The 13,037-nt window shown below is 41.2% G+C and overlaps 1 protein-coding gene across 1 annotated transcript in view; it reads left to right on the top strand.

Annotated features, from left to right (window-relative positions):
* Positions 1-5,551: 5,551 nt before the first annotated feature.
* The window catches only part of card19 (caspase recruitment domain family, member 19), a 51,840-nt gene continuing 44,354 nt past the window's right edge, over positions 5,552-13,037 (top strand). Inside the window, exon 1 of the mRNA XM_078543490.1 lies at positions 5,552-5,925. Within this exon, the coding sequence (XP_078399616.1) occupies positions 5,785-5,925 (141 nt within the window). The 5' untranslated portion in view covers positions 5,552-5,784. The remainder of the gene's footprint in view (positions 5,926-13,037) is intronic.

Below are 13,037 nucleotides of genomic sequence, written 5' to 3'. Positions count from 1 at the left end.
CTTATGGGGAGAGATTGAGTAGGTTGGGCCTGTATTCATTGGAGTTTAGAAAAATAACAGGTGACCTTATAGAAACATATAAGATTCTTAAGGAGCCTTGACAGGGTAGGTGCTGCGAGGTTGTTTCCCCTTTGGGGAGAGTCTAAGACCAGAGGGCATAATCTCAGAGTAGGACAGAGCTGAGGAGGAATTTCTTCTCTCAGAGGGTAGTGAATCTGTGGAATTCTTTACCACAGATGGATGTAGAGGCTGGGTCGTTAAGTATATTCAAGGCTGAGATAGACAGAGTTTTAATCAGTAAGGGAATCAAGGGTTATGGGGAAAAGGCAGGAAGGTGGAGTTGAGGATTATCAGATCAGCCATGATCTCACTGAATGGCAGAGCAGACGCGATGGGCCGAATGGCCTACTTCTGCTCCTACGTCTTATGGTCTTATTAAATGTGCCCTAATCCACTGCAGTGCAGCCAATCAAAGCTATGTTAAATTACTACAATATTTCACATCTGATTCCTGTATGTTGTAACATTACATAATATTACGGTATTGCTTAAATAGAATAACGAAGTTAACATTTTAGGGAATGTGCTATTTCAGAAAATTACATGATGTGGGGAAGCATCTGAAACTATGAATGTCCAGGAAGTGATTCTGAGGGGATTTGTTGAAGCTCAATGGTACCAAGCTTGAGAAGTGGAGATATTACAGATTGCATGGAAGAAGGGAGGATTCCTGGCTGGAGGAGATCACTCGGATAAAAGGGAAATACTGAGACAGAAGGGAAATGGATGACCATCTAAAGTGAGGAGGGAGAAGAAGGGCTGGAGATACTGTGGCAAACCACTGGGGTGTGGAGTTGTTTGATAGATGTGCAGTGCTGGATAATTATTATGCAAACCAGGACATTGCCACAGGGAAGGGATAATCACATGGCACTATGAAGCAAAGATTCCCTAGCTAATGAATATAATAGAGTGGGTGAAGATGAGTCTGGAAGGGAGGGTTAACAGGTCAAAGTCATGGTTCACATTTAAACCAGTGACATGTGGGGAGGGGTGGGTGGGGTCAACATGATGAAGTTCTTACATGGGGAACTTCAGGAGTTAGCCTGAGATTTAAAAAATACAACCTGGAGGATAGTAATTGCACTTTATTCCTAGGACCAAGTGCTAGGCCAGTTGAGCCAGTTTAGCTACCAACATATGATTTGAAAATAGTTTAGAAGGATCTTAGATTTTTAAGACATTGGTATGAGTTCTGGGGCAAGGAGAAGCAGTACAGCTGAGGTGGGCTTCACCTAAGCTGAACTAGTTCCACGTTCTCAACAATGAAAGCCAAAAGGGAGGATTTATACTTTAAAAAGCCAAAGAAAAGGGCAAATATAGGTGAGGGGTTAAGAACCAGTATAAAGTAAGTACAATGTGACCTTAAATAGTCTGCTCAAAGGAAATGGAGAGATGACTTAGAACAGTTAGGAAAACAATTAAGGAGAAAGATCGTGATGGCAAAATAAGATGGAAAATTGAAGGGTGAAGTATATTGAAAAGTCTAATTGTGTCAGGATTGCAATGTTTATATTTGAAGAGCATTAAGAGGAAAACATGGGATAAGCTGACTAATTAGAATAAATTCAGTTATCACTGGGAACCACACAAAATCAATGTCATGTTGAAAATGTGCATCCAATAACTCAAACTACAGAGGCATGCATGAAACTGGAACCCATGCCTCATTGTAATAAGCTGCCAGCGTTCCTCATGCTCTTGTTTGGCATCTCATCAATTTGGGCAGCAAGAAATCAGCTAGTCTCGCTATTTAAAGGCAGCCTGCACTTCTTAAAGGGTAGGTGCATTATGAGTACTTGCCCATTGCAGTTTAAAAATGGCAAACAGATGCAGTGTTCTGCTAATCCTTTGAACTCTCCTCTTGCTGACTGGAAAATCTTCAAGGCATTGAAATTGAGCACCACAGTTACTTTAAGTGGCACAGGCATGCTATGCATGGCTAGCTGCTGGGCTCCAATTGTTGTAACAACAGGTGACCTACCTCAGTGACAGCATCCCTGTCGAAGAAGAGGCACTGGACACAGTGTTCCTCACTGAAGTTGTTAGAAGATTCTATTGCAGAAGACCAGCATACTGTAAGGCATTTTCCTGCACCCTGCCCTCTTGTAACAGCAGCTGCTGATCCTCCTCCTCCTGTAGCTTCAAAAAAAGACCCATCAAAGCATCCATTTTGCTGCAATGCAATGAACAGCTGAAGCCCTTACCCTGAAAATGTATGAAAACTGGAAAAACAAATGTTTTTCAAACTATTATCTCGGCCATTGAAACCAAGAAACAAACTCCTTAATTTTAAAATTGATCTCGCAAGAAGGATGGCGGGAGTAATGTCCAACCCATTGTTTTGAATTGGCAATTACACATGCCTGCGATTTCCTGAGGTGTGCTCACTGTGAGTGTACCCTCCCTGTTGGAGCAATTGATCATAAAATTATCTTCACTAGGTGGTCTTTCTTTGAGGTGCATCATCCTGTTCCCTTGTGACCTAGAAAATTAGTGTGATTGATGACTGTGTTCTGGTGGCTTATCTATCTGATTCCTGATTATCTCATAGGCAAAAAAGGAGGTTGCATCAATTTGATTCTTGTGCAGGATTCAAAATTGTAGCCTCTTGTTCCTTAGAGTAGATGAAAATAGTGTAATCTCAAAGCGCAGTTTTTTACATGGTGCCATAAAGTGGTTTATATTTCAACCAATGGATTTAATGCTCTCATTCCCTGCTTGTTCAATGCAGTGCAGTAACCCAATGAAGTTTTTAGAAATGTTCTCATTTCAGAATACATATAACATTGGTGAAGTATAGTAGAAGCAATATGGATTGTGCTGCAGATGCATCCTCGATGGCGCAGTGACTTAATTTAGACCATGCAGATTAGAACGGCTGTACATTCATTATTGGTCTGTGCTGATTTTGGCTCGAGCAGCAGTAGTACTAAAACTATAATCGACTTTAGCTCCTCTGGCAGGAAACAAGTACTTTGGCACAGGTTGTAGCTTTTTGAATGCTACCTCTTCTGGTAGTATGCATGTGATGACATCAGGTAGGATGGGATTGAGTTTAACTGTGACATTTGTCACAGCCCGTCAACACTTATTGTCAGGATTCACACTTGAATGATTTCCCATTGAGCAAATAGACTGAGAATGACAGGTCCAGGAATGACAGGAAACATTAATGATTTTGAGTTGTAATCTGATTAGCACTTGAGTGCAATAGGAAGGGAATGCTGCATTGCTGAAGGTACAGTCCTTTGAATGAGACATTAAACTAAGGCCCAAGCTGCCTGATTTTTTTGGTTCAGATGATGCAGAAGATCGCAAGGCTCTATTTGAGAAAACGTCAAGGAGTTCCCCTTGTATCCCTGACAACAGCCAGTGCCAACAAGAAAAACACAGGTTAACTGACCATTTATCTTTATGGTTGTGTTTGGGATGTTGCTGCTGCAGAATGTCTCCCATTTTTCCTTAACAACTGCGACTACATTTCAAAAGCACTATTTTGTGAAGCATTTGAAATGTTTTGACAAGATAAACGCTGTGCAGATTTTTAAAAAAGGATCAGTGCCTTCAGGAGAGATAGTGGAAAGAAAATCTGAGGAAAAAATTGAACATTGAGAATCCTTAATTGCCTCAAACAGATCAATATCTTAATTAAGTCACTTTCAAACAGTGTTTTTCTGAGTGTTACAGTTTTAAAATTTGAGACTTTGATTTTGAACAAATTAATTTTTGTTGCTAATATAAACATTTACTTCAAGGTTGCTAATTGATTGCAGAACGAGGGCAATTTGACATAGCAATCTATCCTTTCACCATGTCTATTAATTAAAAGACATCAATGCAGATACATTATTATTGTGTGATTTTTGTTGTAAAACTATTGAATTTCTTTAAGTAACAAATACCAAATTCACACAGTCGAATACTTGAGGTTTATAGCTTAAATTATATTAATTGCATGTTTACCGGATGTATTCTGTAATGAGGACTTCTTTACAGTACAAATTCTTTTGATTCAATGCATTACAATGAACATTCTTGATGTAAAAACATCAGTATCTATTGGAAGGGCACATGGTGAGTATACTGACGTCAGATTGCATAACCTTAGGTAGCTGTGACAATGCACTAAAAATTAGTGGGAAAATAACTGAGAATGTAATACATATGCCATTTATAACATTCGCGCCACACAAGTGTCAGGCAATGACCATTGCCAACAAGACAGAATCTAACCATCGCCGCTTGACATTCAATGGCATTACCATCGCTGAATCCCCTGCTATCAACATCCTGGGGATTGCCACTGACCAGAAACTGAACTGGACTAGCCATATAAATACTGTGGCGACAAGAACAGGTCAGAGGCTAGGAATCCTGCGGCAAGCAACTCACCTCCTGACTCCCTAAAGCCTGCCCAGCATCTACAAGGAACAAGTCAGGAGCGTGATGGAATACTTTTCTCTTGCCTGGATGAGTGCAGCTCCCACAACACTCAAGAAGCTCGACATCATCCACGACAAAACAGTCCCCTTGATTGGCACCCCATCCACAATCATTCACTCGCTCCACCACCAATGCACAGTGGCAGCAGTGTGTACCATCTACAAGATGCACTGCGGAAACTCAACAAGGCTCTTTAGGCAGAATCTTCCAAACCCACGACTGCTATCATCTAGAAGGATAAGGGCAGCAGGCATATGGGAACATCACCGCCTGCGAGTTCCCTTCCAAGTCTCTCGCCATCCTGACTTGGAAATACATCGCTGTTCCTTCACTGTCGCTGGGTCAAAATCCTGGAACTCCATCCTTAACAGCACTATGGATGTACCTACACCACATGGACTGCAGCGTTTCAAGAAGGCAACTCACCATCACTTTCTCAAGGGCAATTAGGGATGGGCAATACATGCTGGCCTAGCCAGCAATGCTTTCAACCCATAAAGCGGAGGCAGTGGCATAGTGGTATTGTTCCAGAGACCTAGGGTAATGCTCTGGGGGCCTGGGTTCAAACCCCACCACAACAGATGGTGAAATTTGTATTCAATAAAAATCTGAAATTAAAAGTCTAATGATGACCATGAAACCATTGTTAATTATTGTAAAAACCCATCTGGTTCACTAATGTCCTTTAGGGAAGGAAATCTGCAGTCCTTACCTGGTCTGGCCTGCATGTGACTCCAGACCCCCAGCAATATGACTGACTCAAAAAAAATGCCCTCTGAACAAGGGCAATTGGGGATGGGTAATAAATGCTGGCCTAGCCAGTGACACCCATATCCCATGAATGAATAAAAAATGAATTTTTAAAATTATTAACGCGTAAATAACTCAGCAATTTGTGGTGAAAAAGGGCAATGATCCCTTTAATTTGGGGGGGGGGGGTGGTAATTTACTTGACTGTGTGGCCCCGTTAGATTTTTTTTGCGCTGCCGCGCATGCGTGGTGTTTAAAAAGACCGAGCCTTGCATGGCCATGGGCGGGGATTAGTCAGCTTGGATGGAACTTTGCAGCTAGCTGCGGGTTGCAAAATGCCAGCAATTTCTGGAAGGATTTGCACAGCTCTGCCATTAGCATTGCCAAAATGGGAGTTTGCCTTTAATCTTCTCATGGGTTTCAAGGAATTGTTGCATTTGCCCACTTTAAAACAAGCCAAACACTCAACAGGAGGACGGGCTTGCACTTAATGACGTGAGTCATGTTTCTGCAGTGTTACCCAACCAGATGGACTGTAGGTCATTTTGTTCAAGGCGAATAAAGGATATCGGGAGAGTGCGGAAGGCGGAATTAGATGGAAGGTCATGGAGAAGCCTTGAAGGGCTGAATGGAGTACTGCTGCTCCTGTTATGTCCTTGCAATAGAGAAGTGAGTTGTTGATAGTGAACTTGGTAGAAAGAGTCCTGGGTCCACAGTTATGAGTTGTTTTTTTCAGTCCTGCCAATTCGGCTACCTTCTCCAGCAAGAAGCACTTTGCATTAGAACCCAATAATAAATAAGGTTGACATTGTTCAGTAGCAAGCAGTTACAATTGTAATGCAATTTTTAAAATGTGGTTGTAACAGAGAAATATTGTTTGCTTACAGAATTGTGATTAACATTTTTTTTTCTTTATTTCCATTCACTTGGCACGAATATTTCGGTTTAAACAGAATCAGGGGAAAATAGTTTGGAAGAGTTTTTGACCTTGGCTGTGTGAAGGTAACTGAATAAACGTAACCTTTAACCCAGAATACTGTAAACCATTAACCCAGACGATTTCTGTTTCAGATACATGCCCCCATTTCCGCTGTGCTGAGCGGGAAAGCCACAGATCATCCAGAAAGTTGTGGCGACTCGCAAGTCACCGGGTCTCTCGTTATCAGCACAAATTGCTGAGTTATTTCTATTCACCTCCCACAGATAATAGGGCTCGGTTAATCTTGCTGCCAGTTCCCTAAGTAATACTTACCAACGTTTGGTAGCTGGACAAAAGATACCGGGAGAATTAACTAATTGTTAAAGATAATTTGTTGTAACCTTGCATTTTTAGCGCAGGATGCTAATTATGACATTTCTTTTCACGTGCTCCAGAGCTGCTGAGTTTTTACAGTACTGCATTTCCTCAGCAAATGAGCAGGGCAAGCGTCACCTACTGTTTTTCATGAGCCATTTATTTCCTTGTAGATTTAACAGCGCCAATATGTACCATTGCCACAGTAATAAATGTAGTAGGATAATGTCATCATGGCAGGCACTTTCAGAATGGATAAAAACAAAAAACTGCGGATGCTGAAAACAAAAACAGAAATACCTGGAAAAACTCAGCAGGTCTGGCAGCATCGGCGGAGAAGAGCAAAGTTGACGTTTCGAGACCTCGCAGTTCTGTTGAAGGGTCATGAGGACTCGAAACGTCAACTTTGCTCTTCTCCACCGATGCTGCCAGACCTGCTGAGTTTTTCCAGGTATTTCTGTTTTTACTTTCAGAATGGAACTTTGGGAAAATAAAATGGATTGGTTAGGTGAGTTTGTGATTATCAAGCCTATAAGATTTTATTAGTTAGGTCTGTACACTGGTTAAGGTTATAGTAATTCTCTGTCAGGTGAAAATTTCCGGTTAAGATTTCATAGAGTGAGTAAGCAATGATTCATCAGAGGCTGTTTGTCATGGGGTTTGTTTGCCAAAGGTCGTTGCAGCGTTGGGATGAAAGTTAAATGTTGACTGTGTGACCTTGAATGGATTGCTGCCATTAGATTATTGCTGGATTTTGCCTGACAGCCCGTTTGAATATATAGCAGTAAATCTGATATGAAAAGTGAAAGTTCCTATGGTTCAACAGAGGTAAGTTTATGGGTGGGGGAGTGGAATGTTCTGACTATCTTTAGGCACTTAGAGTCCAGTTGGAAAGACACAAGAATCAGAGACGTGTTGAGGCAGTAATCATGTGTACTGCATAAACAGAGAAGCCTTTCTTAACTCTGTTCTTCTGTTTGTTTAACATAAAGTTGGTTTGCCTGTTTATTGATATGAAATGATCATGGATCTACTTTTCAGTGCTTTGAATCTACAGTTTTTTTTCTGATGCCAATCCATGTATTTGATCACTGGAGGCTGTACGTTGTTACGGTGAGATTTTGATCATAAATTTAAATTGTGTGGGCAGAAGTGAGCTTTATTACATTTTTAAGTCACAAATATTAATTATAAAGTTAATCATTAAGTTATGAGGGCAAATATCAAGTCCTTTTACAAAATATTATTGTACATTTTAGGACTAAAGAATGTAACAATTGTAAGGTGAGGGACGGATGTAGAATTCAGTCTTATTTAAATAGCCTAATTGGAAAATTGGGTGGGATGACCAAGCTGTTTATTTGGGGGTATATATAAAGTTTACATCAAATATTCCCATTAATTTGCATATATCTTAAGTTGTTGATACTGACAATCTTGGTGTTTTATTTAAGATTTACCCACCAAAAGGCAACAGCAACAAGAACAATTCATTCCAAACTTTCAGGTCACAAAATGCAAACAAGACAAAACTGAAAGTGAGAAACATCAGTGCAAGTAGGACTAAGTAGCAACCAGTTCTCAAAGCTGATGTAAGAGCCAGTGGGATCCAGTTTGAATATCCATGACCTTGACAAATGGAGTATAGTTTTCCAAAGTGCAACAAAAGGTTTTCACGCTGAACAATTTTTAATCCATGTTCAAAAAGAATAAGTCCAAATGTGGCAGTAGCTTGGCCCACAAGCACTCTTACCTCTAAAAGAAATTGGTCCTTTGTGCAATAATTGCTCCTGTTTCACATGGTCCAGTTTGTCTTCCTTTGCTCCTCTAAACACTCAGCCTCATTATCATTGCACACACTAATCAATATCAAAAATCAGTCGGTCTGACAGAGTGCCAGTTTTTTGGACGCGTTCACAGATAACAAACTGGGGTGAACATTTATCTTTAGTGTAGTTGTAAAACTGGTGGTATTGGATTGGCTGCCTGTTGTACTTCAGTCAATTTCAGTTGGAAAAGAAAATTCAATCGTGTGTATAATGGGTGGCTGATAGGATACTGTCAGTTTTGTGCCTGACAAACTTGAACAATATTTCTGGCAGTAAAACAACGCCACAAACAGTTCAGGAACTTTTTAAAGTGATCAATATTGCTTGTACCAATGCTATTGGAATGTACAAACCTCAAAATAGAATTGATAAAGAATCTCCCAACCAGTAAATATATTGAAGTGTATGATCTTAGTTAAGGTTTCTGCCTCAAAGCTTTGAAGAAAAGCTGAATTACTGTGATAGGTTCAACATTTGGAAAAAAAAGTCTATTACTCATACAATAGGTTAATGAACACAATCTTGTAAGGCAATGAGTTGGCGTTTCAAGGAGAAATTGACAATCACAGAACATGATCTCCAAGGCATCAGCTAAAATTCTGGAAGGTCTTGTAACCTTATGTAGATGGTGGAAACTGATTTACTGATCTGTCATAAACCAGTGGATGGAATTATGGAATGCAAACTGCCTAATAAAATTAACTTCTTATCCATTGTAAAAAAAAAAGTGGCCTTGGTTATTGTGGTATGGAAAGGAATTTAATGAAACATGACCTTGAAATCAAGTTCTGGCCCAAACACATTGATCCCAGTAAGACTTAATCTTTTATAATTACTAGAGTTTTTCACAATTTGCACTCAGGTCAGAAGTGCTAAACTATTTAAATCATAATGTATTATTTTACTATTAACTGAATCAATGTCTTTTTAAACCTATAAGGTCTATAGGTTAATTAGATTTTAATTATTGTTTATTGATGAATTTGTAAGTTGGAAAGTAATTATAAATTTCTGGATTAGGTTTAATGATTCATTTTGAATTGTTTTGTTTCTGTAACAAAATTTGGCATCTGGAGTGTGATGAACATAGCTAGATGCAAAATATTAGTAAACCAGAGAATATATCAAAGCTACAAAATGATGCGTTGGAGAAAGCTGTTCAGCTACATTCTGCAGTGGCTGCACTTGGGTGTGATACTCCATTATCATCCTCCCTTTGAAAGCCGAGCAAGTGCTATTAGCCTTCTAAAGCAAGGCCTAATATCTTTGGCCCTCCAATCAATTATGATATTGCTCTCTTGTTCCTAACCACCTGTACATTGTGTAGCACTTGAAGTGTAGTGGTATGGTACTGGGCTAGGAGTTCAGAGGTTGACAGTTCAAATTGAATAAAATAAAACCTGGCAAATGATCATAAAAGCTGCTGGACTATCATCAAAACCCAACTGGCTCACTAAGGTCCTTCAAGAATGGAAACTTGCTACCCCAACCTTTATATGATATACATGTAACTCCAATGTGTGGTTGGTTCTTAATGCTCTCTAAGGTGATCTAGCAAGCTAATCAATTAATATAGAAGAGAATCATAAAAATATCAGAATGACCCATCAGCCATGACCCAGGCATCAAACCTGAACAATACTTGAGCAATCCCAGTTCAGTTGACCCTGCAAAATCCTTGTCATTAACCTCTGGGGATTTGCACTCATGTTGATCAAATTCCAACAGACTATTCAAGAAACAGCCTGGCAGCATTGCATTTATCAGCTAACTTCCCAGATGCCTCTAACACGGGGTATACCCTGTCCTACAGGCAAGGTAGACCCTCCAGAAGTGAGGCCAAAATGGTATATAGTTGGATAGATTTAGACCAGAGAGTCCTCAACACTGTCATTAGATCCCATTAAGTGTCATGGTTTCAGATCAAAAAAACCTAAGAAATCTCATGGTTATCATCTACTGCCCCTCCTCAACTGGTGAATCAGTTTCAATCCCCATGCTATCTCATCCTCATTCTGTGAGTCTGCAGCCCTATAGTTCTTATCATCATCATCATCAGTACGACCACATCCACTGGTCGACAATTAAACAACTCACCAGAGGAGGGTGCTGCACAAACATCCCCAACCTCAATGATGGGGGAAGCCCAGCACATCAGTGCAAAAGATAAGGCTGAAGCATTTGCAACCATCTTTGGCCAGAAGTGCCGAGTGGATGATCCATGTTGGCCTTCTCCTGAGGTCCCCAGCATCACAGCTGCCAGTCTTCAGCCAATTCGATTCACTCCACATGACATCAATAAATGGCTGAAGGCACTGGATACTGCAAAGGCTACGGGCCATGACAATATTCCAGCAATAGTACTGAAGATTTGTGTCCCAGAACTTGCTCTTCCCCAACCAAGCTGTATAGCTACAACATTGGCATCTACCCAGCAATGGGGAAAATTGCCCAGGTATATCCTATACACAAAAAATAGGACAAATCCAACCTGACCAAGTACTGCCCCATCAGTCTACTCTCTCTATCAGTAAAGTGATGGGAGGGGATCATCATCAGTGCTATCAAGTGGTTCTTGCTTATCAATAACCTGCTCACTGATGCCCAGTTTGGGTTCTGCCAGGGCCACTCAGCTCCTGACCTCATTACAGCCTTGGTTCAAACATGGATAAAAGAGCTGAATTCCAGAGATGAGGTGAGAGTGACTGTCCTTGACATCAAGGCTGTGGCATCAAGGAGCCCTAGCAAAACTGGAGTCAGTGGGAATTAGGGGGAAAACTCTCTGCTGGTTGGAGTCATACCAAACACAAAGGAAGATGGTTGTGGTTGTTGGAGGTCAATCATCTTAGTTCCAGGACATCACTGCAGGAGTTCCTCAGGGTAGTGTCTTAGGTTCAACCATCTTCAGCTGCTTCATCAATGACATTCCTTCCATCATAAGGTCAGAAGAGGGGATGTTCGCTGATGATTGCACAATGTTCAGCACCATTTATGACTCCTCAGATTCTGAAACAGTCCATGCCCAAATGCAGCAAGACCTGGACAATATCCAGGCTTGTGCTGACAAATGGCAAGTAACATTCATGCAACACAAGTGCCAGACAATGACCATATCCAACAAGAGAGAATCTAATCATCGCCCCTTGACATTCAATGGCATTACATCACTGAATCCCCCACTATCAACAACCTGGAGGTTACCATTGACTAGAAACTGAACTGGACTAGCCATATAAATACTGTGGCTACAAGAACAGGTCAAAGGCTAGGAACTCTGTGGTGAATAACTCGCCTCCTGAATCCCCAAAGCCTGTCCACCATCTACAAGGCACAAGTCAGGAGTGTGATGGAATTCTCTCCACTTGCCTGGCTGAGTGCAGCACCAACAACAATCAAGCTTGACACCATCCAGGACAAAACGGTCACTTGATTGGCACCCCACACACAAACATTCACTCCACCACCGATGCATATTGGCAGCAATGTGTGCCATCTACAAATGCACTGCAGGGACTCTTCAGGCAGCATCTTCCAAACCCACGACCACTACTATCTAGAAGGACAAGGGCAGCAGATACATGGGAACACCATCACCTTCAAGTTCCACTCCAAGTCACTCACCATCCTTACTTGGAAACATATCGCTGGTCCTTCACTGTCACTGGGTCAAAATTCTGGAACCCCCTAACAGCACTGTGGGTGTACCTACACCACATGGACTGCAGCGTTTCAAGAAGGCAGCTCACCACCACCTTCTCAAGGGTAAGTAAGGATGGGCAATAAATGCTGGCCCAGCCAACGATGCCCAAAGCCCATGAACGCATATTTTTTAAAATCCTGCTGCTTACTCATAATTGTGCAGCATGCAGCAAATGATATTGAAGACCTTAATTCATTAAATCTCTTGATACTTTCAAAGAGGGTATGATGGGCTGTTACATCATCATTGCTCCCTGGATATTGATCATGTGGATGGCTCTTTTTCTGTGGCTAGATATCACCTCCTCTCCTGTTCATGTCTGGATTAAGGTTTCCATGTAGGTTCCATGTATAATTCTCTTGACTCTTGGGAAACCATCTGGAAAAAATTGTGCCCTCTCCAGATGGTGTTTCCTTTTGAAAAATGATGAAAGTTGTATTGCTTGGCAAATATGATGTCAGTCACCTGCTTTATTCAAGATTGAATGCAAATAAGATTATCCTGAAGCTGTCAACTGCAATGGTTTGGAACAAACCTATTGCACGGAAGCTTATTACCATAGTAACTTACAGAAATAGCCATCCCATTCCTTGAGGTTCCCTGTATATCGGCCTGCAGCAGATTTAGTATTGCCTTTGCAGTCAAGTGGATGAGGTGAAGGCAGCTCTCTGACATGTTGAGGTACGAATAGCATGGTCTATAAAGGTGAGTCCTTGGGTTCAGAGAGCAGCAATGATAGGGTAAAATGCATGACAGTGGGGCAGTGAAAGGAAGCAGGGAAGGGAAGGACATTTGACTGCATGGTGAAGGGGGTGTGGCTGCAGGGGGAAACAAGGTGCTCAGAGCTGATAGAGGATGGATGGGAGAGGCAGTCGGAGAGAGCAGAGAGGGAAGAGTGGGTGGGAATTGGACTGAGTGCGAAGAGATTTGAATCCTTTGCCTCTCCATCTCAAGATGT

Source organism: Cetorhinus maximus, chromosome 6, assembly GCF_964194155.1.
Source record: "Cetorhinus maximus chromosome 6, sCetMax3.hap1.1, whole genome shotgun sequence".
NCBI lineage: Eukaryota > Metazoa > Chordata > Chondrichthyes > Lamniformes > Cetorhinidae > Cetorhinus > Cetorhinus maximus.
Note: the sequence above shows the minus strand (reverse complement) of the source record. Positions and strands in the feature narration are given on the sequence as shown.